The sequence below is a fragment of the Falco cherrug genome, chromosome 7 (genome assembly GCF_023634085.1).
Source record: "Falco cherrug isolate bFalChe1 chromosome 7, bFalChe1.pri, whole genome shotgun sequence".
Lineage (NCBI taxonomy): Eukaryota > Metazoa > Chordata > Aves > Falconiformes > Falconidae > Falco > Falco cherrug.
The window spans coordinates 34,537,456-34,560,839 of NC_073703.1; the positions used below are offsets into that span (position 1 = coordinate 34,537,456).

General features: G+C 43.4%; 1 protein-coding gene across 2 annotated transcripts; it reads left to right on the plus strand.

The window, feature by feature from the left end:
• Nucleotides 1-527: 527 nt before the first annotated feature.
• GMFB (glia maturation factor beta) lies at nucleotides 528-14,405 on the plus strand. 2 transcript variants are annotated; one of them, XM_055716174.1, is made up of 7 exons: nucleotides 528-682; nucleotides 2,878-2,974; nucleotides 3,519-3,568; nucleotides 4,523-4,572; nucleotides 5,611-5,693; nucleotides 7,877-7,950; nucleotides 10,529-14,405. In XM_055716174.1, the coding sequence occupies exons 1-7, from the start codon at nucleotides 680-682 to the stop codon at nucleotides 10,598-10,600; spliced, it is 429 nt and encodes a 142-aa protein (XP_055572149.1). In that variant the 5' UTR covers nucleotides 528-679; the 3' UTR covers nucleotides 10,601-14,405. The 2 variants fall into 2 exon arrangements, with proteins under 2 accessions (XP_055572149.1, XP_014134388.1); XM_014278913.3 differs by lacking the exon at nucleotides 528-682 and adding an exon at nucleotides 817-1,206.
• Nucleotides 14,406-23,384: the final 8,979 nt, after the last annotated feature.

The following is a 23,384-nucleotide window of genomic DNA, read 5'->3' on the forward strand; positions in this document are numbered from 1 at the left end:
TTTGACAGCCATTTTACTGTGTATACCCTCAGGTGTTTTAGGAAAGGATGTGAAGTTACTAACAGGCCCTAAGGGCCTTTTCTAACCGTGGCTGCCTGGCGCTGCCCACGGGCTGACATGCCAGCCTGGCCTCGGCAGGAGGAGGCCCCTCCACGGATCAGGGTTTAAATGCTCAGCCCCGGCCCTCCCTCACCACCCCGACGGCCGCATTAACCGCCGAAGGACCGAGCCCCCCACCTTCTGAGCCTGCTCCTCCGCCTCGACAGGCCCCCCCGCGGCTACACGCCCACCGGTTGCACACGGCCCCGTCCCGTTGCCATGACTCCCGCGGGGAGGGGCGGGGCCTCGGCGCCGCGGTAACGGGGCGGGGAACTGCGGAGTGCGAGGCTGGGCTGTCACGTGGTACCACGGCGAGCGCCGGCGCCCCTTCCCTCCTTCCCGCCCTTTGCGGCACGTGGGGCGCTCCCCGCCGCTCTTGAACCTTCCCGCTACCCGTAGGCGGGTGACACCGCCCGCCCGGCTGGGACGGCGGCGCTGATTGGCCGACGGGGAGGGGGAGACGAGGGGTCTTCGCCGCGCAGGCGCAGTGGGGTGCGCAGCCCAGCGAGGAGGCGGCGGGCGGCGGCTTTCGTTGTTGGCGCGCGAGCGGCGGCGGTTAGGCGGTTGCGCGCGCGCAAGGATGGTGAGAGAAGCCCGTACCGCCTGAGGGGGGGTTGGGCCGGGCCGGGCCGCGGGGAGCCCAGCCGCGGGGGTTCCCCTCGCTGAGGCGGGATGGGCGGCGTGAGGCTGGTGTCCCCGCGGGCCGGGCTTGGCGGGCCGGGGAGGAGGCTCTGAGGGGAGAGCAGGTGCCTTCGGAGCAGCGGGGGCAGGCGGCCCCTCAGGGCGAGCCGGCGGTCTGGGGGTGCTGCCCGGCGAGGCGCCGCCGTGAGAGGCTTCTCCGGCTCTGCCCAGCCCCGCCCGACACTCCGGGCCGTGCCGTGTCACCTGCTGCCCCGCCGGCAAAAGGTTGTTTTTCTGCTGGGGGCTGGCAGCCTGCGGGGGGAGAGTGAAGAAACAGCTGTTTAAAAAGGAAGTCGTGACCTGCCTTGCCAGCGGCTGTTCGGCAGACGGCTAAATCGTGTTCTGAAAACCGTGAAGCGTAATGCTGGTATGAATGGTGGCTGAGGTTAACCAACCGCAACACCCCCCTACCGTGCTGCTTGGCAGGTGTGCCCGCTCTCTGTGCAGTCCTCCTGTCTCTTTGACTTTCTTTGGTCTTTACTAAACCAAGCACTGGTGAGCCAGCTTATCCCCGATAGCTGATCTGAATCTGATGTGTTTTGCCAGCGCAGCCTTCAACTTCTCTTAGGGATTTATGTTTGTGTGGCTGCACTGGTGTGAAACAAGCACTGCTTACCCTGCAGTGTTTGCTGGAAGATGTTAGGAAATGGCTGAGCCCAGAGGACTAGGAGAAATGCTCCCTTCAGAAAAGAGCATTTGGTAAAAGAATATAACTTCAGCCTTGAAATGCAGCCCTAAACTCTGTTGTTTTTTATAAATAGAGACCTGAAATGGTAAGAGTGGGTATTAATGAGGCTTGTGGTTCAGAGGGAGCCAAGAACAGTCTTTAAAGTTTTGGGGAAACAAGCAAAATAACGAAGGCTGTGCACACAGTGCCTGACCTGTCCTGTCGCAGCAGAGCCTGATTTCCTCCCCAGCTGTTAAAAGGGAGTAGAGGCACAAGACTTTGTGCCAGAATATGGTCAAGGTGGAAGTCTCTTTAGGAGTAACAGCAAGCATAGGATATTTGCAAGGTGATTTTGTAAGTGGAGAAGGAGAGACACCTCTGCTTTTTGATGAAAATCTCTCAAACAAACCAATGTTGAACATGAGGAGACAGAACTTGGAGTTTAAGTAGTAACTTTCTTCTCATTTGTAAGTAGTGATTTGTCTTGATGAAACACCTCTTTAGTAGAGCTTGTGATAGGTAATCTTACAACTTTCTTCTTTTTAATTTGAGCAATTTTTTTAAACAAATCTTAAAATACAGTTGCTCTGGCACAAAAGCCTTGATGCCTTAAGAATTTATAAATACAGTAATATGAATAAACTGGAGATGTTAAATATCTTTTCTTCATCTAACTGGCATGTGCCTCTTCACTGTGGCAGTAGAGGTTGTGTGTATAAGATGCTGCTCAGGAAATGGCAGTGGTTGGCTTGGTACAGTTTAAAAGTTGCATGTGTAATGGAAGATAACCTGCATGGTTGCTTGTGAAATAATCATTTCCTTCTCCATCTTAAGTGTGATGACTAATATGCTATCTGGACACTTCTAAAAAAGATTGGAGTTAGTAACAGAGAAGCACGTGGGGAAAGTATGCATGCTTTTTGATAAAAATGCCTTAAATGCTTTCTGTGTATGTAAATCTCCGAAGTTCAGTTAATGTTTTGGTGGGTAAAAATAAGCAGTGATCCTTGATTAGTGTCTGTGTTCTTCTGAGATACTAAGAGTAGCTTCTGTTACTTTAAATACTTACTTTAACCCATTTCCTGCCACTTTGAGGGGCTTCCTTATTTCAGGACTTGTCTTGGCAAATGAACTGTAAAATTTGTTTACTTGTAAGAGATGTGAGGATAATCCCACTTCAGGAATAGCTAATATTTCTAGCTAATTGTGTGGTATTGAGGAGAGATATTAAAACAGATAAGAGTTCTGTTATTTTCAGAAACCTCATCGATGGTTTTTCTGGTATACGTGTAAGTTCTAAAACTTTGGACATGCCGCATGCAGTTCCACTTTGGTAGGGTTTATGTGCACGTATGCGTGACATGCGGAGTTTTTTCTGGTTTACTAGAAAGATTTATCTTTCCCTCCCCTCTGCCATTTCCTTTTTGTAGAGTGAGTCTCTGGTGGTTTGTGATGTTGCTGAAGACCTGGTGGAGAAACTAAGAAAATTCCGGTTTCGTAAAGAAACCAACAATGCTGCCATTATAAGTAAGTTAAAAACACATCTGACAAAATGCAAGGTCTTGCAGAAAATCCTGTCTTCTCTTTTCCTTCCCATGTAATATTGCTGATGTAACGGGTAAATGGGAGCCAAGAGGCTGTTTCTCACATGAACTTCAGTGTTTCTAATTCTGTCTGTAATTTTAACTGTAAAGCAGTGTGTTCTTCTGATGTAAGACAGCATTTGCTCTTAGTTGAGTATTTACGCTTGATTGCAGCTCAGTCTACCACTTTGTGAAATGATAGTAGAAAATGTCAAGGCACAGTCATTTTGAGTTCATAAATTTTGTAGCCTTTAAGCAGGGGAGTTTGACGTTTCAGTCTTTAAAATTTAGGAGTGTATCACAATGAACAGCGCTTATATTGTATGCTTCTCTTGACTTCCATGATTTTTATGAAGTCCTGGGGCACGCCGAAGAAGCAAAATGGAAGCACAAGGAATATACTTGTGGGGGAATGTTAAAAAGCTTCATGTGTATGTTATATAAATTGATTGAGAAAACATTGATCTATGTTTCATTTTGATTTGTAGTGAAAATCGACAAGGATAAGCAGTTGGTGGTACTGGATGAGGAGCATGAGGTTTGTTAAATGAATTGTAAATAAGAATATCTTCAGCCTGCAATGTATTGTTGTCTCTAAGGTACTGCCTTAGTTTCAAATTGTTATCAAACTCTTAATCTAATTTGGGTCATGAGCTTATTTAAATGCATGGTCACTCTGCATGTAAAGCACAGCACTATTAATAGTGGAACTATGCAGAAGCAATTGAGTTGACTAATTAATTGCACAAAAAGGTTATTTTAAAGCTGTTACCATAAAACTATGTAAAAAGTACCTTTGGCACCTGCTGGCTTTTTGAAAAGATTTCTGCTGTGTTTCCACGTAGATCTGCATATTTGACTCTGAGCTGGTCTACCATCAATTAGAAGCTAGGATTGCTAATCCTCTGCAGACTCTAAATTTGATAGGTGGCAGAATAAGGTCAGCCCAGTGTGTAGTGTTTCTTAATGGTACATAGGGCAAAATTAAATCCTTCCCAGGGATTTGAGCATTAACCATAGCTCTTATTCCCCAGAATGTAGAAATTAATGTAACATTTAAATAGAACGGGGGTTCTTTTTTTTTTCTTGCTCAAGGAGGAAGGACTGAATTTTTCAAAAGCACCATTTATGTAGCTGATTTTAACAGCTACTTTTTGCTGTGTGCTTGCTTACTTCTGTTTAGCACTAGTTAGATAAGCATGGTAGCTGCCAGCATATCCAACTGGAGCCAAAAATGTTTCCTAAACTCATTATGCCTAAAATAGGGATGATTATTCATACTAACATTAATTCTACGTTTAGTCATAGGAATTTGTTAGCACATGAATTTTCCTGAACTGCTCTAGTAATTTAAGTGAGAGATCATTACCAGTTCAGCTGTAGATGTACATCTAACTTACAGATGTTTTACTCTTCCATTATTCTGCTTTAGCCTTCATAGTACGCCAGCAAGATCACTTGTTCAAATGTTGCTTGTGTTTAATGTTACCAGGGTATTTCTCCCGATGAGCTAAAAGATGAGCTGCCTGAGAGACAACCTCGATATCCTTCTTGCGCTGCTGGGATTTGGTCTTACTCCTGCAAGCTGTACAAAGTTGGACTTCACCTTTTTAGGCCAATACCTGCCTGTAGTGTGACTTTACTGATACTTTGTGAGATAACCAAGGGATCAGTTCTATGATGCACTGAACAGTTGTCCCATTGTTGAAACAATGACCATTTAAGTCTTTCCCAAGATCTTATTTTCTTTTTGACTATATAATGTTTGGGGAAGTAAAGCAAAGCCACGCTGCTGTTAATGTAAAGAAATGAGTAAAAAAGTGCCAGTTTTGTATGTGGCTATTTTTGAATATAGAAAACTGCCTGTGTAACTTGGGTTCTGTTTTGGTACTTTCTTAGGATGTGGCCCTTGCTATGTTGCTGCAGTTACTGATTCTGGGAGTGCTGTAGGCATGTGGTCTAGGGAAGAATCTCTGTATTTTAAAAAGGGAAAAAAGAGGGACAAATAAATTATTCTTCAGCTAGGTGAAATAAAAAGTGTACTTATAAGCAAAGAAAATACCTGCCACCATTAGCCTTAAAAGCTGGCTGGTGCTATCCCATGTGTCATTCTGAATCTTTCCTTTCATGACTGTAGTGTAGTAGTAGACTATAAAGCAGGAGTCCTAGTGAAAACTTGAGTTCAAATTGAGCAAAAATACCTGAAACAATAAAGTGCTTAGTCTGCAAAGAAGGAATTTGGCTTTCATCAAGCCAGAAACATGTTGGTGGATGTGGGAATTCTTTTTACAAAGCTAGGAGAGGAGTATTAGTGATGAAAGGATAATTTTTAGCTCTGATGTGAAACAGTAATACCAAGGCAGCCCTTACGCCCAGCTATGGTAGACTTTGGTAAGGGCAGGTGGGATCAGTTCTAAAAGTCAAATATGGAAGTGAAAACAGGAAAACAGTGAGACTACTTACCAAATTTAAAGCATCTTTTAGAATGCAAGACTTATTTATACCTGCATCAGGCTCTGATAACTGAGGATTGGATCCTAATAACATTTATTTCTTAGTTTCTTTAACCTCAGAAAAAACATTTATTGTGTATAGTTACAAGTATCAGCATGATGATGGAAGAGTTTCTTATCCCTTGTGCTTTATCTTCTCCAGTCCAGTTGGTGAGTGAACATTGTGAACAGTAGCTATTATGTGTTGTAAATATGGGAATATTATTTGCTATGGAAGATAAAATGAGTGCTTAATGCTTGAGTTGTGGTTCAGATGCTTAAGGCTAGGTTTGCTTATGCCATTGCCGGAAGCAAGGCACTGTAAAGCTGTGGCATTATCTGGAGACCTTCTTTGGCAGCAGGGAATCACTAGTATATTAGCTTCATCCTCACCATCAGCTCATGCCAGGTGTGAACACTTCCTCTGCCCAGATCTACCTGGAGGTTGCTGAAGGTCTTTGCTGCCTTTGGGGTTCACATTTAGGGCACTTAAGATGTATGATAGAAGAGATTTTTTCTTTCCTATTTCTGATGGCTGAACAGAAGTGTTGGTTTCCTGCTTAGATGGCCAAAAGCTGCATCCTTCTAAATGTGCCTGCCCACTGTGTTCTAGTGGTGTGCTCAGCAACATGCTCCTCTAAAGGAAAGGAGCCAGGAGCGCTCTGCATCTGTTCATGTAGGTTTAACCTAATGTGTTTGTTGTCACTCTCCCCTCAGATCTTGGGAAATCAGACAAGGCTCAGGAGATGAATGGGGAGAGGGCTGGGTAATACCACCTCTGTTCCTGAGGGTTTCTGTTCATCTCTGTCAGTCTTGCTTTTCAGATATTAGGGACTAGTTGGGAGGAAATCCCTCTCCTCAGAAGGGCATGGGAACCCATGTCTACCTGTGACAGGAACAGGGCTCTAAAAGGGTGAGGATAGGATTCAAGAGGAGTGTTTTCCAGGGGGGCTCTGTGCAATGGGCAACAACAGAGGATGCCTCCAAACAGCGCTTTCATGTGAAGGTCTAAAGGGCTGTCACAATTACGGGTGAAAAGGAGGGAGAGGACTCCATAACCCAGATCTGGGCAGGTGAAAGTGCTGGCTGAATGCACTGTGCTCAGGGAGAAAGACACTGATCTTGGATCATCCCAGGTTTATACAGAGCAGTGACTTCCACTGCTTGTGTCACAGCAACACTTGATATAGACATACCTGCATGGGGAGCTGTGTAATTTTTATAGAACCCAAATAATCTGTGACTTGATTTGGACTTAAAGAGCTGAATTGCTCTGTGGTTACAGTCTGTTCTGAATTGTAATAGGGTAGCTTGATAGTGTTACTGGGTTATCCTTGTTATACTCTAGAAGAAGATAAACTGATTGCATTGTTTTACACTTCATTATTTGGACCTAAAATAACTAGGTAGGTAAAAGAGTTGAGCAACTAGTGAGCATATTCTTCTGTAGTTACCTGAGAAATGTTACAGGTGTTAACTTCTCTTCTGAAGGATAGCTATTTTGTGAGTTAGAACAGCAGTAAAAAACATCCTGGGAGACCTTGAAATAACAAAGCGGGCAGACTTGCAGTACTTCATAGGAAAAGAGAGCTTAGACAATGTTCTTTATGGGTGGCAAGATTTAAAAGTACACTTGTATCTAGAAACTTGTAAGCAAGCAACTTCTAAAAAAAAGCCTTTTTTTTCTTGATGTTTTCTGTTTCAAAAAAATGTTCTTCAAACATAAGTCGGTGGTTAGACTGATACTGGAGTCGGAAGCAATGAGCCATTAGTTGGGACTCTAAACAGCAGTTAACTTCAACTGTGACTGAAGTTGCTCTGTGGGAGTAGGGAGTCATTTTGAGCTGCCAATTCACCTGGGGAGAGATTAGGAGAAGGAACAACAAATTCAAACTGACTTGGTTTGTTCTCAGTTTGACTCCAGCTCAAAGGCACATGGTATAAAGATCTGCGTAAGTGTAACTAGCAAAAGCATGGACATCTTCTAGAAATAGCAAGAGCAAAGAATGTTGTGTAATTAGCTACTGTAGTGGCAGGAGGTGCTGATTAGTTGGCTGTTGTGATTCAAGTTTGACTGCTGCAATATTTGATGTTAGGTCTAAGCAGAAGTGGAGGTGCATGTTGAGACCACCACTTCAACCTGTACACTTACTACTTCTGGAAGTGCTTTTCAAGTACTAGATATGAAAGTAAGAGCAAGGATGATAATGTATATAAAGAAGTAGGTCACTTTTCTGAATGGAGACTTCAGCTTTGTTTGGATTCTTTTTTTAAAAAAAAATAAAATTTATTTTTGAAGTGTTGCAGTCAAAATAACTAAACAACCCCTTTTTTTTTTTCCCAAACAACTACAGGATGTAAGCCTGAACAGCAGATGATGTATGCTGGAAGCAAGAATAAGCTTGTACAGACAGCTGAGCTCACTAAGGTATAATTGACTAGTTGAAATAACTGTCTCCCCCTTAAATGCAGGTTGCAGAAGCTGTTTTGTGTCTTGCTTGAACCTATCACAAGAAGGATGTTATGAGACTTTAATTACAGTGCACAGATTCTGTTGTAGGAAGACTGGAGAGAGGCGTGGGGATTGCTGGAGTTTTAGGGTACAGGAGGAACTGTGTTCTCTAAAACTAAAATATCCATTGATAGGATGGCTGTCTTTATTTTGGGAATGAATTTATTGATGGGAAGAATAGACTGAAGTCTCAGCATGGTGTGGTGCAGACTGGTGTGGCTGCACAGTTCATGGGGCTGTACACTTGCAGAACATAGCCTTCAGGATAAGTAACGTATGTGCCAAGTGCTGAACAATTCCAAATCTCCCTGTGTTTGCTTCTCCCAGTACTAAGACCAAAAGAAATCACTGCATTCACTAGGCCTAGGTGTATATATATTTAAAAAATAAAAAGCCACCTAATTGTCATTTTGGAGACCTTTGAAATCTCTACTTAATTGACACCTAGACTTCTTAAAACTTTAGTTTCAACCAGTAAAGTTAAAGAGTCAGTGGTCACTTCAGGTTTTTCATACAATGTGAAATGATTTCATCATTCCCCAAAAGCACTGTTCACTTTTGTTATTCCTTATCCTTAGTCCTTTGACATCGCAGTACAAATGTACATTGGGCCCATAAAAGAACTGTGAATTTCTACTTGTTCTAGCTGTACTTTGTGAAAAAGGCCCTCTCTGTTTTAGATTGGACATCGAGTTGACGGGTAAATGGGAGGGAAACAGGAGATAAAATGATGGAATCAATCAGTACAGCCCCAAGAAATATATTTTTTTTCAGTTCAGTTGAAAGTGCGTCTTAGAGACCTGAGAACTCTAGCATCTTTGATAGACGGGAAGAATTCCATGAGGAGGAAGGCAGTTTTCAGTGAGCGAGAAGGAAAAGTTGATGAGAAGGTGAAAGCCTGAGGACTAGCTCTGTTGGAGATACTATCACCTGTCAAGTGGGAGAAATTCGGTCTGAAAGGCTTTTGAATGAAAGCCTAGGAGCAGATAGAGAGGACCATGATCATCTTCCTTCTGAAGCTGGAGATGATAGCCTGTCTCCAGTTCAGGTTGCTTACTTGCTCTTCAGTTGTGCTTTGTTCTTGCTGCTTGCTGAGCTATGTTTCATTTTAGCTCATGCTGTGACTTCCTCCTGGTGTGCTTGCTGCATGTGACTGAACTGAGTCCTGTTATTTTTTTCAGTGACTTGCATATTAACTTGCCTTCTGTTAAGCTGATCTTTTCTTATAACACTGAATTTTGAGGTATCCCCCCTATCTTTTACTTCAAAAACAAACAAAAAAAACCCCTCAATATTATTTGATAGTAGTGGATCACTGAATACAAGAAACAGTGTCCAAAGTCTACTGCAGCAGAAATGGGTAATAAGGAAGAAAAGATACAGAACTTGAATTGCTTCCTGAAGATTAAAATGGTGAAATGGCTGAGAACAGGACTAACTAGGAAGCTCATTCCAAACAGCAGGTTAACCGAGAAGCTTGTTTTGTGAGTCTTACAAAATCCCATCCATTCTAATGGCCTGAGCATGCTTTTTGCAGCTATGTACTTGATACCATTAGAGGGGCAGATAACTGATAAAGTGCTGACATAGCCTTTTTCTGTGTTGTCAGAGTAGTAACAACAGTCTCAATTTAAAATAGTTTTCTTGTTTTCATTACTTAGAGCACCACTTTTGAAGGCCTGTGGATTTGCAAAATTTACTTACTTGACTCTTCTGAAAAGATTTGTGGGCATCTGAAAGGTTCCAGTTAGCAATACAGAATTAACTTAGCCTCTCTTCAAGGGTATTAAGAAAACCCAACAAAACAGTCACTTGCCTGTATGGAACGTAAAGAGTATATTCATGTCTCCGGTCTTTTCTGCTTCAAGGCTGTGTTAAAGATTTGTTTTAAGGCTTCAGCAAAGCTTTGAGTTAATGGTTTTTGGGGTTTGGTTGTTTGTCTTTGGTCTTGTTTGGGTTTTTTTCCAAGTTTCCTATTTTGAGGTATCCCGGGCTTGTTTCTTCAGGGAAAACAATGTTACTGGATACTAAGGGTTTATTTCAGTTCAAGTAAGAAATTGAACAGTTCAAAAAGGAGAACCCTCTTGGGCTGAGCAAAATTCCTGAACTTTGGGCTAAATCCAGTCCAGAGGTTAAATTCATTTGTAGTCTTAAAACAGACAATCTTCTTGCTGAGGTAATACATATGAAATGGTGCCATTTCAGAGTAACTATAAAGTATTGTACATGTGCTGTTCTCACATACTCTAGCAATACGAATTATGGGATTCTTGTTCGTTAGTAATATTCCTTGCCATTTAGTGTTGCATATTTTGTACTGATGTTATTTGAGAAGATTAATTGATCCTTTCAAGAAAGCACATGGAACCTCTAGGTTGGTTACTGGTTTATTACAGCTCAAACTACTTGTGTGGAAAAGGTACTGGTTGCCTTGTATGCTTACCCCTTTCATGTACCATCACCTCAAGAATTTACACAATGCAATTTTGTTTAGGTATTTGAAATAAGAAATACAGAAGACCTAACTGAAGAATGGCTGCGTGAGAAACTGGGCTTCTTCCATTAAGAAAACCTCTGTAATAAGTATTTATGTACCATCCTGATAATACTGGAACCAGACATGAATACTTACATCTAAAAAATGCACTGTATTTACATCTGTCTCCTGCAGTGTATCTCTTGTGCAAAGTTTGTGCAAAGAATAGCAGGTCTGTCTCCTTGAAGTAACAAATCTTTGCAGGTGTTTCCTTATTTGTACCTGTTAAAAGGGAATACTCCTCTGCAGGGACTCCTTTTGCACTCTTGTGACTAATATTTCTATAACTAAAATAGTTCAGTTCTGGATTTGTATCTACAAACATAATTTGGAAGCTGATGCTAACTTTTTCTGAGCTACAAATGCATCCTTATGACACATACTAGCCATTTATGTGCAGAAATTGTGTACTGTTACTTACTTTACAGACTTTTTGACTTAATGTCTTTTCAATTTTGAAAATTACTCCCTGCAAGCATTTAGTATTAGAAAGACAAAATCCTTGTATAGCAAATCCATCCATTTATCTTTCCATTGAGTCCACGTGAGCTTTCTCAAATGCTTGGAACTAATTTTTGTCATTCCAGTAATTCCTCACTTGACTGAGTCAAATCTTTCTAAATTTCAGGGCAAAGCTTTGACTGTCCAGTTCTCATGCTGATACAGTCTTACAGGAACTAGATGATAACTAAGGGCTGAATTACAACTCTGGTTACTCTCATACCAGGTGTCTTGCATATATAACTTACTACACTGTTACAGAGTTTACCTCTTTGCTCATTTCCTATGATATGAACACCTGCTAATACTGTGTGCCTTTAATTTGTTAGCTTTAAAATGACTTGAGAATTTTACACTGCCACTTAGTACAAATTTGGTAAAAACTTTAAAGAATCGAAGTAACATTTTTTCCTAGTGCCTGGTGTTGCAGTTGACATCTGATTAAAAAAAAAAAGCTAACCTCATTTTCTTTGAAATTCCTGTCATCTACTCCATTTGTAGGAGTCAGGAGGTTAAAGCTTTTCATGATAATGAATGATTTGTATCACTTTTTGTTATAAAAGTTGGCCACACATAGCTTTTGAGTACTTTACAGTCTCTTAACTTTCTTAACTGCTTGTTGGTCAAAATTACATTCCAGATAGAGCTTTTGCATAAGTGATAACTTGATTTTCATTTAGTTACGGTTCATCTCTTTGAAACAGCAAATATTCTAATGTGAAAATAGTATTTAACTTTTATAAATGACCAGTCTTTTTACAGGTCTGTTTTATATTGAATAGAGTAGTTGTCTGATATGGGACATGTTCAGCCCATGCAGTGGCAAAAGGAGTACTCATGTGACAGTATCTCACTGTCTTGCTCATGTTTGTTGTGCTACTGAGTAAGTATCTGCATAAGAGCAGCTTCCTGTTGATAACATACTTTAAAATACAGCTGCCCTAACAAATCTGTTTGGTGAGAAGGAATGCAGTGTTAAATTTAGAGGCCAGTATTTCATGCTGTGAAACCTTTGCTGAAAGAAGGTTTATTTTTTGGTAGTAAACATATGTTGTGATAGTGCTAAAACACTTACTTCCTCTAAGATCACAAGGAATTAATTTGCAAAGGTCCTCATTGTTGGTAAATCTCTTCTGAGTTTGATGTTACTACTCATTTATTTGTATACAAATCTGACTTGAGGGGAGCTTTTCAAAATACATGTTAGAATGATCCACTTAAATTGATCTTTCAGCGTGGGAAAGAAATGCTTGTAATTAAATGTCTGTGTTAGTGCAGTGACTGGAAACACAGTTTCACTTCCCTGGACAAAAAAAATGTTGATTATGAAACTGTTGCTTGATCTTTGTGTACTACAGATAAATAAAAACAATGTATTTTGTGACAAGCATTGTATAAGTAAGACTTTGGCTTAAAGAATAGTGTCATTCTAAGTCCCAGTCTTGAAACAGCAAGGATCTAGTTTTGTTGGCATTGTGCTAAAGGTAAGCCATGTCAAAGTACAGTGTGGGTGAGAGGAAAGCTGTCACTTGTAATGTTCAGCTTGACTTGCAGTGGGGAAAACTGAATTAACAATCTTTGTCATTGTACTTTGTACACTGGTGGGCTGCCAGCATCCAACCGCTGCTGCACAGGTCTTGACAAAAATAACTGTAAAAGGGGCCTGTCTCTCAGGAGGCGAGGGGAGGAGCTGGAGCTGCTGCAGGCAAATGATTGAATTTGATTCTTCATCTCTGGATCACTCCACCTTCTGCCAAGAAAATATTGCTATTTATGGCTCTATCTTCAGTCTGAGTTCTTTAGCTTTGGATGCTGTTGTTGCCTCTGCTTAAGGACTTTCTGCCTCTGGCACTGCCCTGCAAGTCTTGTAGAAAGCAGACAAATCCTGATGAGAGTGTTAAAGTCCACTTTCATGGGAAGGGTGTTGATGCTGCTCAGCCCACCAGTATTATTCTTCAAACAGCCTTGCTTGGTGGCTGTACCTCCTTCCCTTCTCTGAGCTGTGGAAGCGAGGAAGCAGCTGCAGGCACTTGGAGAATGAGTGTGCAGAGGATGTTTGCTGTTCTAGGCTTATTTGTGGTTTCCTTGTTTTTAATGCAGTGTTTTGACGCAGCTGTCTGCTGGTTACTGTCCTAGGCCCTTCAGATACAGGTAGTGCTAATACTTGATTAAACAAAGACATTAATTATGTCAAAATCTTTCCTGCACAAGTAATACTTGTTTTCTAACCTATTTTTCCCAAGTTATCTTTAGCACTGTATTTTCTGTACTGCTGCCCCCATAACATCAGTGGGAGGCAGATGTGTCTGTGTTCAGAAGGCCAGTATGTTCTCACTGTGCTTTACTAGTGAGTTGCCCATCTGTAATTGTACGTTTGTCTTGAATTTTCAGATCTCTAAAGAGCGTTCAAATTAAAGGGCAATGTAAATTAATGCCACCTGTGGGAGCCTTTGTAGCTAAAGGTCTGAGAGTCAGCATCTTCCATTGTGAGCTCCTATTTTTCAGGAGTTAGTGAGTTGGCCGTAAAATCCTTGGCCTGGAGTTAACAGTCTCTCAAAGGGAGATTTCTGCCACAATTAATCTGGTTTGCTTTAAATACTGACTAGATGGCTGGGATACAGCTCTTCTAATCCTATTAATCGATGGTAAGCTGAATTAAAGCATGAGTTTGCATGTCAGCCCATAAAATGGATTTGTATTGTTTGAATATTTTTAACAAAAAACCAAATTCTGGTATTTGATGGTTTAAGTGTGTTTCTAGTATCATAAATGCTGTTTTGATCTATCAAAGGAGGCAATAATGCGGGTGTTGACACCTTTTCACTTCTCCAAAGGAGCATCTTACGCATTTGTACCAGGATTCCATTTTTGTATCTTTAACTGTAAAATAGCTAGTCCAGAAACAATGTTAAACTAGTAACAGGGATCTGAATCACACATGCAAAGGGAGTTAAATTCTTCACTTTCATGCGTTCAAAAAAGAAATAATCATGCAACATTTTTTTGGATACAGCCACCTAGTAACTGTGAAATGGAGGTGTGATGGGACATGAGAAGGGGCAGTGACACTCTTGTGTTTGTTACGTGATCCAGACTTGGTTGACTTGTGTACGGTGACATGTTGGTTGGCACCAGTGCTGCAGTTGCTAAAAGGTGCGAGAGGGTCATGGCCAGTTTTGAGAATTTGGCAGTTCCATGAAAATATTGGTAACCAGTACAACTTCCATATGCTGTTTAGTCTCTGCTAGTTCACATTGCATGTTTACTTTAAACCAAATCTTTTTTGCTAAGCGTGGTGCTTGTATTGGTTTAAATAAAATGTTTAATTAAGAGATTGTGTTGCCCTGTTTTAATTGCAAAGTAGCACATCTAGAATGGGTGTCTGACAGGAAAATGTATTAATAGTAGGTATGATTTTCCTCCCTTTCTCAGCTTTCTGGAGTTTGCTTTGGACTTGCAGCACCCCGTGGGCTTGAACGTACTCCCTCGCTTGCTCTTCTACCTAAAATAATTCCTCTTTCCATCTGTTGTGAAGGGTGGCAGCCAGGGAGAGGGGAGGACAGCATCTGATGGCATACTGCAGGATAACTGCCATCCGCCTCTGCTGCTCTGCACCTTGTATCACAGAACTCAAGTGAGCATACTTGTAAGCTGCAAGACAGCACGGGGGCTCCATTTCATTCTGGAATACCACATAGACTTCTATTTTACATCTCTCCCACAAGGTCAAGGTTGCCGGCATAACCTGGAGCTGTGAAATGACACTATAGAGTGCAGGTGCCAAGTGAACAGTGTCAGAGTGGCTGTCAAGGTCCTCAAAGCTTGAAAGAAGCCAAAGGAACTTAGTTGCACCCTTTCCTCACAGTTGTTGGCTCATCTCTTTCCTGCTCAAGAGACCATTAGATTAATTTGATTGAAGCACTCCTTTTCCTCATTCTGGCTGACTGTTTCTTCCTTTCCTGATCTTTGGGGATTTTTTTTTCTTATGTTGTTGACCAAGTAATTTGGCTTTGGTAGCTGATATTCACTGTTTCTGCCCATGCTGAAGAATAGCATTAATGGTAGAAGTAACATCCTTCTCCCCCAGGCAAGAGGAGAAAATGCCAGATGTGCTGAAGCAGCTGTGCTCTTGAATGGCATCTTGGTCACCTAAGTATGTTGCAACAAAATCTGTTGCCCAAAGCTCTGAAAAAAACACCTAAGCTGCTGTGGGAGAAGAATGACTCTCAAGAGCAGCTGATTATTCCTTTCCCCCACTCTCCTTCCCTTTAAATAGCTCTCACATCGAGGGTGAGATCAACTGTGGAGTCCTGTGACATTCTTTGTTGTTTGTTGAGTATGCTTAACTAGAAAATGAGGTGATAGTTTATGGGCACTGCTAGATCATTGAGAGAGTAAAAACAGAAGCAGACCAAAGGGAATTGCAAGAAGATCTAGGGATATAAAGCTAAATGCTTTCATTTGGGAAAGGTCATTGACTAGTAATAGGTACATGAAAAGGGCAAAGTCAAGGCTAGAGAAGGGAATAGGAAACAAAATGGAAAACCTCCGTGCAGCAGTACACATCTGCAATATGCACATAGCCTGGGTATCGCACAGCTGGTGCTTTCTCTCCCAGGTGTGTGGATAGATGGCTTGCCCAGGGCGAGGAGGAGTTTGCTAAGCAGATCCCTTGACTTGGTGGGGTCTTTGGGGATATTGCAGAGAAGAGGAGAAATGTAGTTGGTTCTGGAGGAGCTGGGGCAATCATTGCCCATATGTGCAGAAGTTTCCTGGCAGTGAAAGGGGCTCCAGCCAAAGGGTCTTGTGAACATGCCTGTGCCTATTGTTCTATGTCCCCCACAGGTGGTGGAATTGATTGGAGTACGAGCTGGCTCTCCCAGGCTCCTTACCTGCTCCTCACAGGCCATGGTCCTGCCATGTTGTGTCTGGGTGCAGGTAAGGGTGGGGAAGCCAAGCACAAGCAGGAAAGGTATTGGTGTGGTGCTGCTGAGCAGCCTTAAGGGCGAGTGCTGGCAGGGAGGCTGTGGGGCAGAGACCCGAAGCACTCTGTGGGTGTGAGAGTGGTTGGGGTTTATTCTGCTCAAGTCCTCTATGGCAGGGGTGATGATTTAAGGTGGGCTTCACCCCTTGGAACAAAAATGAGGGTGTGTGGTGGATGGGCCATCCCCTGCCCTTGTTAGTTGGCACAGTCGTGTCAGCTGTGGTTTTGGTGATGCGCCCCAGGGCCTTCTGCAGCAGCAGAGGAGACCTCACCTGTGTGGGGGCATTGGCTAAGGGCACCTCTCTCGGTAGCTGCAGGCATACCAGCTGCTGTGGAGACCCAACAAAGCTTTGGCCTGATCTGGTTGGATTGTTCATGTGTTACAGCAGAAAATAGAACAAGACTTGCCAATCTCCTAAGATGTGGCTGGTTAGGAAAAAAAAAAAAAAAAAGTGTGCTCAGCTTCATGTGGAAAAGCCTGCTCAAAGGGATTTATAGATCTCAGTGCTGGAATTCTTGGATTTTGCTTCTGCATGTATGACTAGTTTGATAACAGTCATTCTCTGCACGGTCTTCCCTTAGGGCAGGCAACTCCTTCTCTCTAGCGGCAAAGGAAGAGCTGTGGAGATGGTACCAAGTTTGTGGAGTGGCTGCTGCTTCCGCATCTCCTCCAGAGTGGTATCGAGCCCAGGGAATCGGTCCTGTGCGCTGAGCTGGTCTGGGTATGCAGCTTAAATTGTAACTGCTGGGGAAGAGAGAATTTTTCTGCCATCTGAGAGGAAGCTCCGGTGTTCCTAAAGAACAGTCTTGAACTGCCAGATGTGGAGGTGTACAGGTTCCTGCAGCTTAGCAAGAAGGAGTTGTAGTTCTCAAAATGTCTCTTTGGGGTCAGCAGTTGGTCTTGAGGAACTGACAACCTCTATCTGAGCTGCTATGTAAGGCGGTGGACTGGCTTGATTTGTGCTGTATTGAAGGCATTGGGAGCTTCATTTTCAGCCATGTTTCAATGAACACAACAATTCTGAAGCATGAGAAGCCCTGGCATTAGCTTTTGACTTCTCCGATTATTAATATGTATTTGTAGCTGCCAGGTCTCTATATTGAAAGGTTGAGCATAAGGCTGAGCAATCCCACACCCCGATTTTTCTCTTTAACACTCATTTTATGGGGTTTATTTGTTTTTTACATTCAACATTTCATTTTGTGAAAAACAGTGAAGGAAAATGGTGAAATACTAAAGAGTGAATATTCTCTGGTAGTGGTTAGGACATTACTGGCACGTAAAGTTGTATTCGCATCAGTTTAAACTTGGCCACCATTCCTCTCCCAGGTCTTGTAGGCTTCCTTTTGTATCCGCTGTTCCTTTTGGTGCTACTAAGATGGTGTGATCTTGTGCAGGTAATGGGCTGGCTGCTGCAGTGTGTATATGCAGCTTCCTTTGCAGCCTCGCCTTGCTCAGACTAGGCTCTGTGTCCTTTCTCTCAATGCAGCCATAAAGTGAAGGAGATAATTTTAATACATTTGCATAGATGTAGTTAATCGGTGTGGTCCGTTTTGTCACACCACAGGGGAATTGTCTCCTCTGGACTGTTCTCTCGTGTTTCATTCTTTCAGGGACTGCAAACACTCTTGGTTAACCTTATTCACCTTAGGTGATAAGTGAGACATCTCATACAGAATGTGACTGAGCTCAGCTGAAGCTCCCCTGACAGCTCTAGCTGGCCAGCGGGAGACAGAGGGGAGAAGAGAGCAATTATCAGCCAGAAAGACACTGAATACAGAACAGATGCGAACACTGGGAAAACAGCATGAGTGTCTTTCACGGCAAATTTACCACTGTGATGGGGAAGTCCCATCAAGGCTTTCTGAAAGGCGCACTGTCAACTGTTCCTGCTGTTAGGTGCTACGGCAGGCAGCTCCTAGCATGAAGGCAGTTTCTCTTTCCTTTTCTGCAGTACTTAGCTGATCAATTAATATAATGTACCCTTGAAATCCCTATGCCAAACAGCATCTGTTGTTGTCACCTCTTTTCTGCAGAAAATGGGAAGACAGCAGAAGAAAATAGGGCAGAAGATATTCAGTTGAAAGGGAAAGGGTCACCAGCCATCCCACACTTTCACCAAGGCCTTCGAGGACAGAAAGTTAGGGGTCAGTGCCCTTACTGAACTGAATGAGGAGCAAGAGAGATTTAGCATTTCTTCAAAATAATGTCTAATATTAAATATCTGCTATAGGAAAATGCAGCTGGATAACTGGAAGGAGAATGTGCCCGCCTTGCTCACAAATGCAGTCTGCCTGGCCATCTGCTCTGACAGCAGCAAATCCTGGAATGATTTGCGAATGTGATTAATTCAGCTAGAACGACTGGATCAGGGGATCAGCTAGAGACAATGTTTATACCCTACCTCCAACTGTGAATGTGCAATTGTTTGGTTCAGAAGTACAAAACAAATTGTATAGCTGTATTACTGGAAGAATAGAAAAATAGATGCATCCACTAAACAGCCCTTTTTTCCTTAGATGGCCCCATTCCAAGGTCTGTAAGTATAGTCCACCATAAGCTACCCTGTCTGAGCGGTGAAGCCGAGCTGTTCTCATTTTACAGAATGCTTTTGCCTCTTTATTCCCTACACCAATGCTGCTGTTGCTCTCCTTGCTGCAGTTCAGTCCTAACATTTTGGAGCTGCTTGTTCTGTGACCTCATCCATGTGGTCTGGAGAGGCAGGTGTGGATGGAGCGTGAGCCAGCCACGCCACCCTGCTCCCTGTGCCTGAGGTTACCAAGCGGAGAACTGGTACTGATACCAAACCAGTGCAGGGCAGGACTTACATTCTAGAATCGTGGAACGGTTTGGGTTGGAAGGGACCTTAAAGACCATCCAGTTCCAGCCCCCTGCCATGGGCAGGGACACCTCCCACCAGCCCAGGTTGCTCCCAGCCCCATCCAGCCTGGCCCTGAGCACTCCCAGGGATGGGGCATCCACAGCTGCTCTGGGCAGCCTGTGCCAGCGCCTCGCCGCCCTCACAGTAAAGAATTTCTTCCTACTGTCTAACCTAAATCTCTCCTCGTTCAGTTTAAAGCCATTCCCCCTTGTCCTGCACTCCAGGCCCCTGTAAAAAGCCCCTCCCCAGCTTCCCTGTCGGCCCCTTTGGGCACTGGCAGGTGCTGTCAGGTCTCCCCGCAGCCTTCTCTTCTCCAGGCTGAGCAGCCCCAACTCCCTCAGCCTGTCTCCACAGCAGAGGGGCTCCAGCCCTCTGAGCATCTCCGTGGCCTCCTCTGGACTCGCTCCAGCAGGTCCATGTCCCCCTGATGCTGGGGGCCCCAGAGCTGGATGCAGTACTTCTTAAGAACAACCAGGAGGGTGGATTTCTACTGCTGATGGAGCCTTGAGCTGATTTGCTAACATGGATAAAGCTGGAGAGATCAAGAGCAAGATTTGTGAAGGAATTTAGATGTAGATGAAGGTTTTTGAAATCCTATTTAGTGTGATTTAAGTGCGTAAATACACATTGGGCCTGAGGATGCCGTACTCAAGGCCACGTGGGATGTCTGTGGGAGAACAGGGAGATCAAAGTCTCTTGGGCCCTATGCTGACATTTTCCCTCACAAATTTTGAAGCATGCTGCAGGCCTTCTGCTGGAACTGGAAGAGCTGCTTGGCGAAGCGTGAGGCTGTGGTAACTGGGCTGTGGCTTCTGGCTGTTGACAAGACACTGAGCCCTGAACAGCTTGCTTTATTGATACAAAGCAGAAGGTGCGTGTATCTTCCCTCCTTTGGGGCAGAAACAATCATGATGTTACATCTGGCAGAGGACCAAATGCCTTTGTCCCAGCGAGTAACTGCCCTGACTCTACCTGATGCAGTCTTCTCCCCTATCCAGCAGCGATGGGGTTTCTGCTAAAATGATTAGCAGTGAAATAATTAACAAGGGAAAGTTTTTTGTTGTTTTTTTTTTGTTAGGTGGTGTCATTTGGTACCTGACCTAACACCATCTTAAAATGCTACCACTGTGGTTTCAGCTTCTGTTTATTCAGGCTGACACCACTACACTGGTTTATATTTGGATCAGAATTTAAAGTTACTCTTTGAAGAGCTAAGACTAAGGGTGATATTTTCAGAGTCAACACTGCTACAGTTAGACTAATGCAGAATGTTTTGGAAAATCCCCTTGTTAATGAGTGGCCAAATCCTGAAACACATTATAAAATGTTCTTGAAAAAAACAACTGTTGGTCCCTTTGCCTGATCACACACTGGTATTATGTTGTGGGCTCAGAATTGTACAGAGAGCCATTAACAGGAGCTCTACGCAAGAGAAAACCAAACCCTCTTATTAAAAGGGCAGGTTGCACATTCAATATTTAGCCTATTGAAAAAAAAATGTTGCCATCTGACAGTAAATGTTGGAGGGATTGAGGCCACGAGTGGATTCCATCATGAGATGCCTGGCAGCATCTGTGTTTTGAAATAGAGTTTTAAATGTGATTCTTGTTTCTCTTGAGACTTACTTTCATGTGCAAAGGAATTTGTAACGATTTTATTTTTCTATGTGGTCACACACATGGTGGTAGAGTCTAAACAGGGATTCTAAAGATGAGTTAATTAGTGCAACAAGAAAGGAAATTTGCCGGTTCAGAAAGGAAGTTGGTGCCCTTGCAAGTCCAGGGATCTTTCCATCCTGCTGATTGAACAGTGAACCAACATCCTCCATCCTGATGCCTGTTAGCACATAAATGAGGTAAGTGGGTGGGGAGATTGTGTGCTTTTGCTGCTTCTGATGTATATTTAAAAGGTGTGCAGAAAGGTGACCTCTGCTAGACTACATTAGAGGTACTTGGAGAGTCTCTTCTAAATTGGAGATAAATATTCAAATTTTCCTCTCCTGAAAACCCAGTAAGTGAAGTTTTTATTGAAGTCAGCAGCATTTTTATTACTGAGTTCAATAGTATTAGATTATTCCCTGATATTTGTAATGGAAATGACTGTTTTTCCAGGGGTATTATTTTTAATGTTGAAGAATGTGGTTAACCCGTGCATTTCTACTATGATAATTCAGAGGAACTGCTCTGTCATATTCCTTCACAGCTCTCTGCTAAAGTGCTGTTGTCATGACCTGCCAGAGCCGTCCTGTCTTCAGCTAAATCTTCTGTATGAACAGACTGCAACGCGCTGAATTACAACTGATTATATGACTGTTTTCTGATAAGGACAAATACTTGAAAGGGATTTAAGATGAAGTGAACAGGCACTGATGTTTTCCCTTGGGATTCCAGGAAGGATTAGACTCCATGAGTCCAGGCTAAAAGGGAAGTGCATTAAAAGCTGTAGGCCATCTCCAGATCTCCACTGTCTTCCTTATCTTGTTTACAAGATAATCGGAGAAAATTCTGAAAAGATACTCAGTTGTTCTTTGATTTGAGTTCCCAAATAAATGCGTGAAATGAGAATTGATTAGACCCTTTTCTACAGAACTTGCTTTTCATTTCCTTTTGTCTTATTATATAAAGATAATTATAATACAAGAAGTCCTTCAATGAACCAATCTTTGTTGTACAACATTACAGCTGCCTTCCACTTCTCCTGACAACATAATTGCAGTTGAATGGTGTGCAAGCATCAGAGTTAATAAAATATTGCGTTCCTTGAGGCAGAACCAGTATTAATTGCAAATGCAAGAACGTGGCTGACACACCTTTTCATTTCTGGTACTACACATCCCTGTTGCACAGGAACACCAAGTACAATCGGCAGCGTAACAACACCACTGCCTATTTGGGTGTTGAACAGATTGTTTGCCTTTTCTTTCCCATGTTTCAGCTAATACGGATCACACATCCCAAAACAAACCTGTCAGGATTTGTTACAGCTGGAGCGCTGGGGAGAGAATGTTACCGCTATGGTGACTTGTCTGTGCAAATGGCCGCGACGCTGCTGACAGCAGTGGTGCCAGCCCAGGCGCTACATGAACAGCAGCTTGGCCCTGGCCTGTCTAGAGTCCTGCCTCCGTATTTATGTGTCTTGAAGTACAAGTTCAGAGTTACAGGTGAGACTGGTGGCCTGAGGTGGGTCTTATGGGGAGCCACATCTCCTTCTTGGACAGTATCAATAGGCTTGGTGCTGAAACATCTGTAGTTCTGCAGAGCTTTGTGTCACCAGGGAGGCTCTAGGCATAAGTTAAAGTAGTGATGGTCACTATATCCAGATGCCTTTTAAAGTACGTATCTACCTTGAATGGATCAAACTGCTCGTTTCCATATTGCAGTCAAAAATGAGCAATTCCCTGGTCCCACGATATAACAGCATCTCTGCACACAGCCTCTCTTTCTTTACCTTCTACAGCTTCTTTGATGGAAATGACCCTCCGGAATGGCTTAGGAAAAGCCTGGAATGGGGAGTTTGAACGCTGAGCATCAGCTCTTCCAGTAAAATCCAGACACATGGTCTTGGGAGCAAGTGTACCTGTGCAGCTCGAGGATACTTGAGGTAAGAAATAAACAGTAACCTAATAAATAGGGCCTAATGAATGATAAAATAAGTTATATGTATAAAGTAAGTTATTGTAAAGATGACTTTGGCCCCCTGTTGTTTCCAACTCGCTCCTCTGAGGAGCAAGGGACAAGGAGCAGTTAAGCAGTGGCCGTGGTGTGCGGACAGCGGTTTTATGGGAGTAGTTTGTGGACGAGAGGAGTGATTTTATACTGAAAGATCAACTTCATGTTTGCAACAACTGATTTCATAAAGACAGCCCATTTGCTGCAGCTTTCCCTATTCTTTTTGGTGAAGGAAATAAAGCTGCTGCGCACCCCTCGTTGTGACAATTAATTGCATGTAAAGCTTTCCAGCAGGTATCACCAGAAAATGTAATTTACTATTTGGCAGCTGTTAGTTTTATGGAAATCATTATGTACGCCGTTGGTCTGGAGGAAACTATTGCAGCAATACCGCCCGGACTTTCCTTTATTGCAAAGTGTTGTTGCTTAAAACTGAAATGACTTTTGTGCGGCCCTGTGGAAGGAAAATAGACAATTTTTTTCTCCTCTTGCAGTCCCCTTCCAGCAGGCTCCAGGTGGTACCGTGCCGGGGCTGCCCGACCCAGGGCCCCGCTGCCTGTGGGGCGCACACAAGCACTGCACCGCGTCCAGGCTGGCCGCCTGCCTTTTCGGGGGACACCCCGCGCCCCCGGGGAGCCCCCTCCGAGGCTGCACGCCCGGCTGCCCCACGCCGCCCCAGCCCCCATCTTCTCGTCCCGCGTTGGGCCGGACCCGCCTGCAGTCCGTCCCCCGGTCCCGTGGGGCGGCTGCTGGGCACCTGCGGGGCCTCCCGGCTGTCG

Coding starts and splice junctions, on each gene's coding strand:
- GMFB (XM_055716174.1), top strand. Junction 3,569..4,522: donor TACTGGATGAGGAGCATGAG/GTTTGTTAAATG, acceptor TAATGTTACCAG/GGTATTTCTCCCGATGAGCT. Junction 7,951..10,528: donor AGACAGCTGAGCTCACTAAG/GTATAATTGACT, acceptor AATTTTGTTTAG/GTATTTGAAATAAGAAATAC.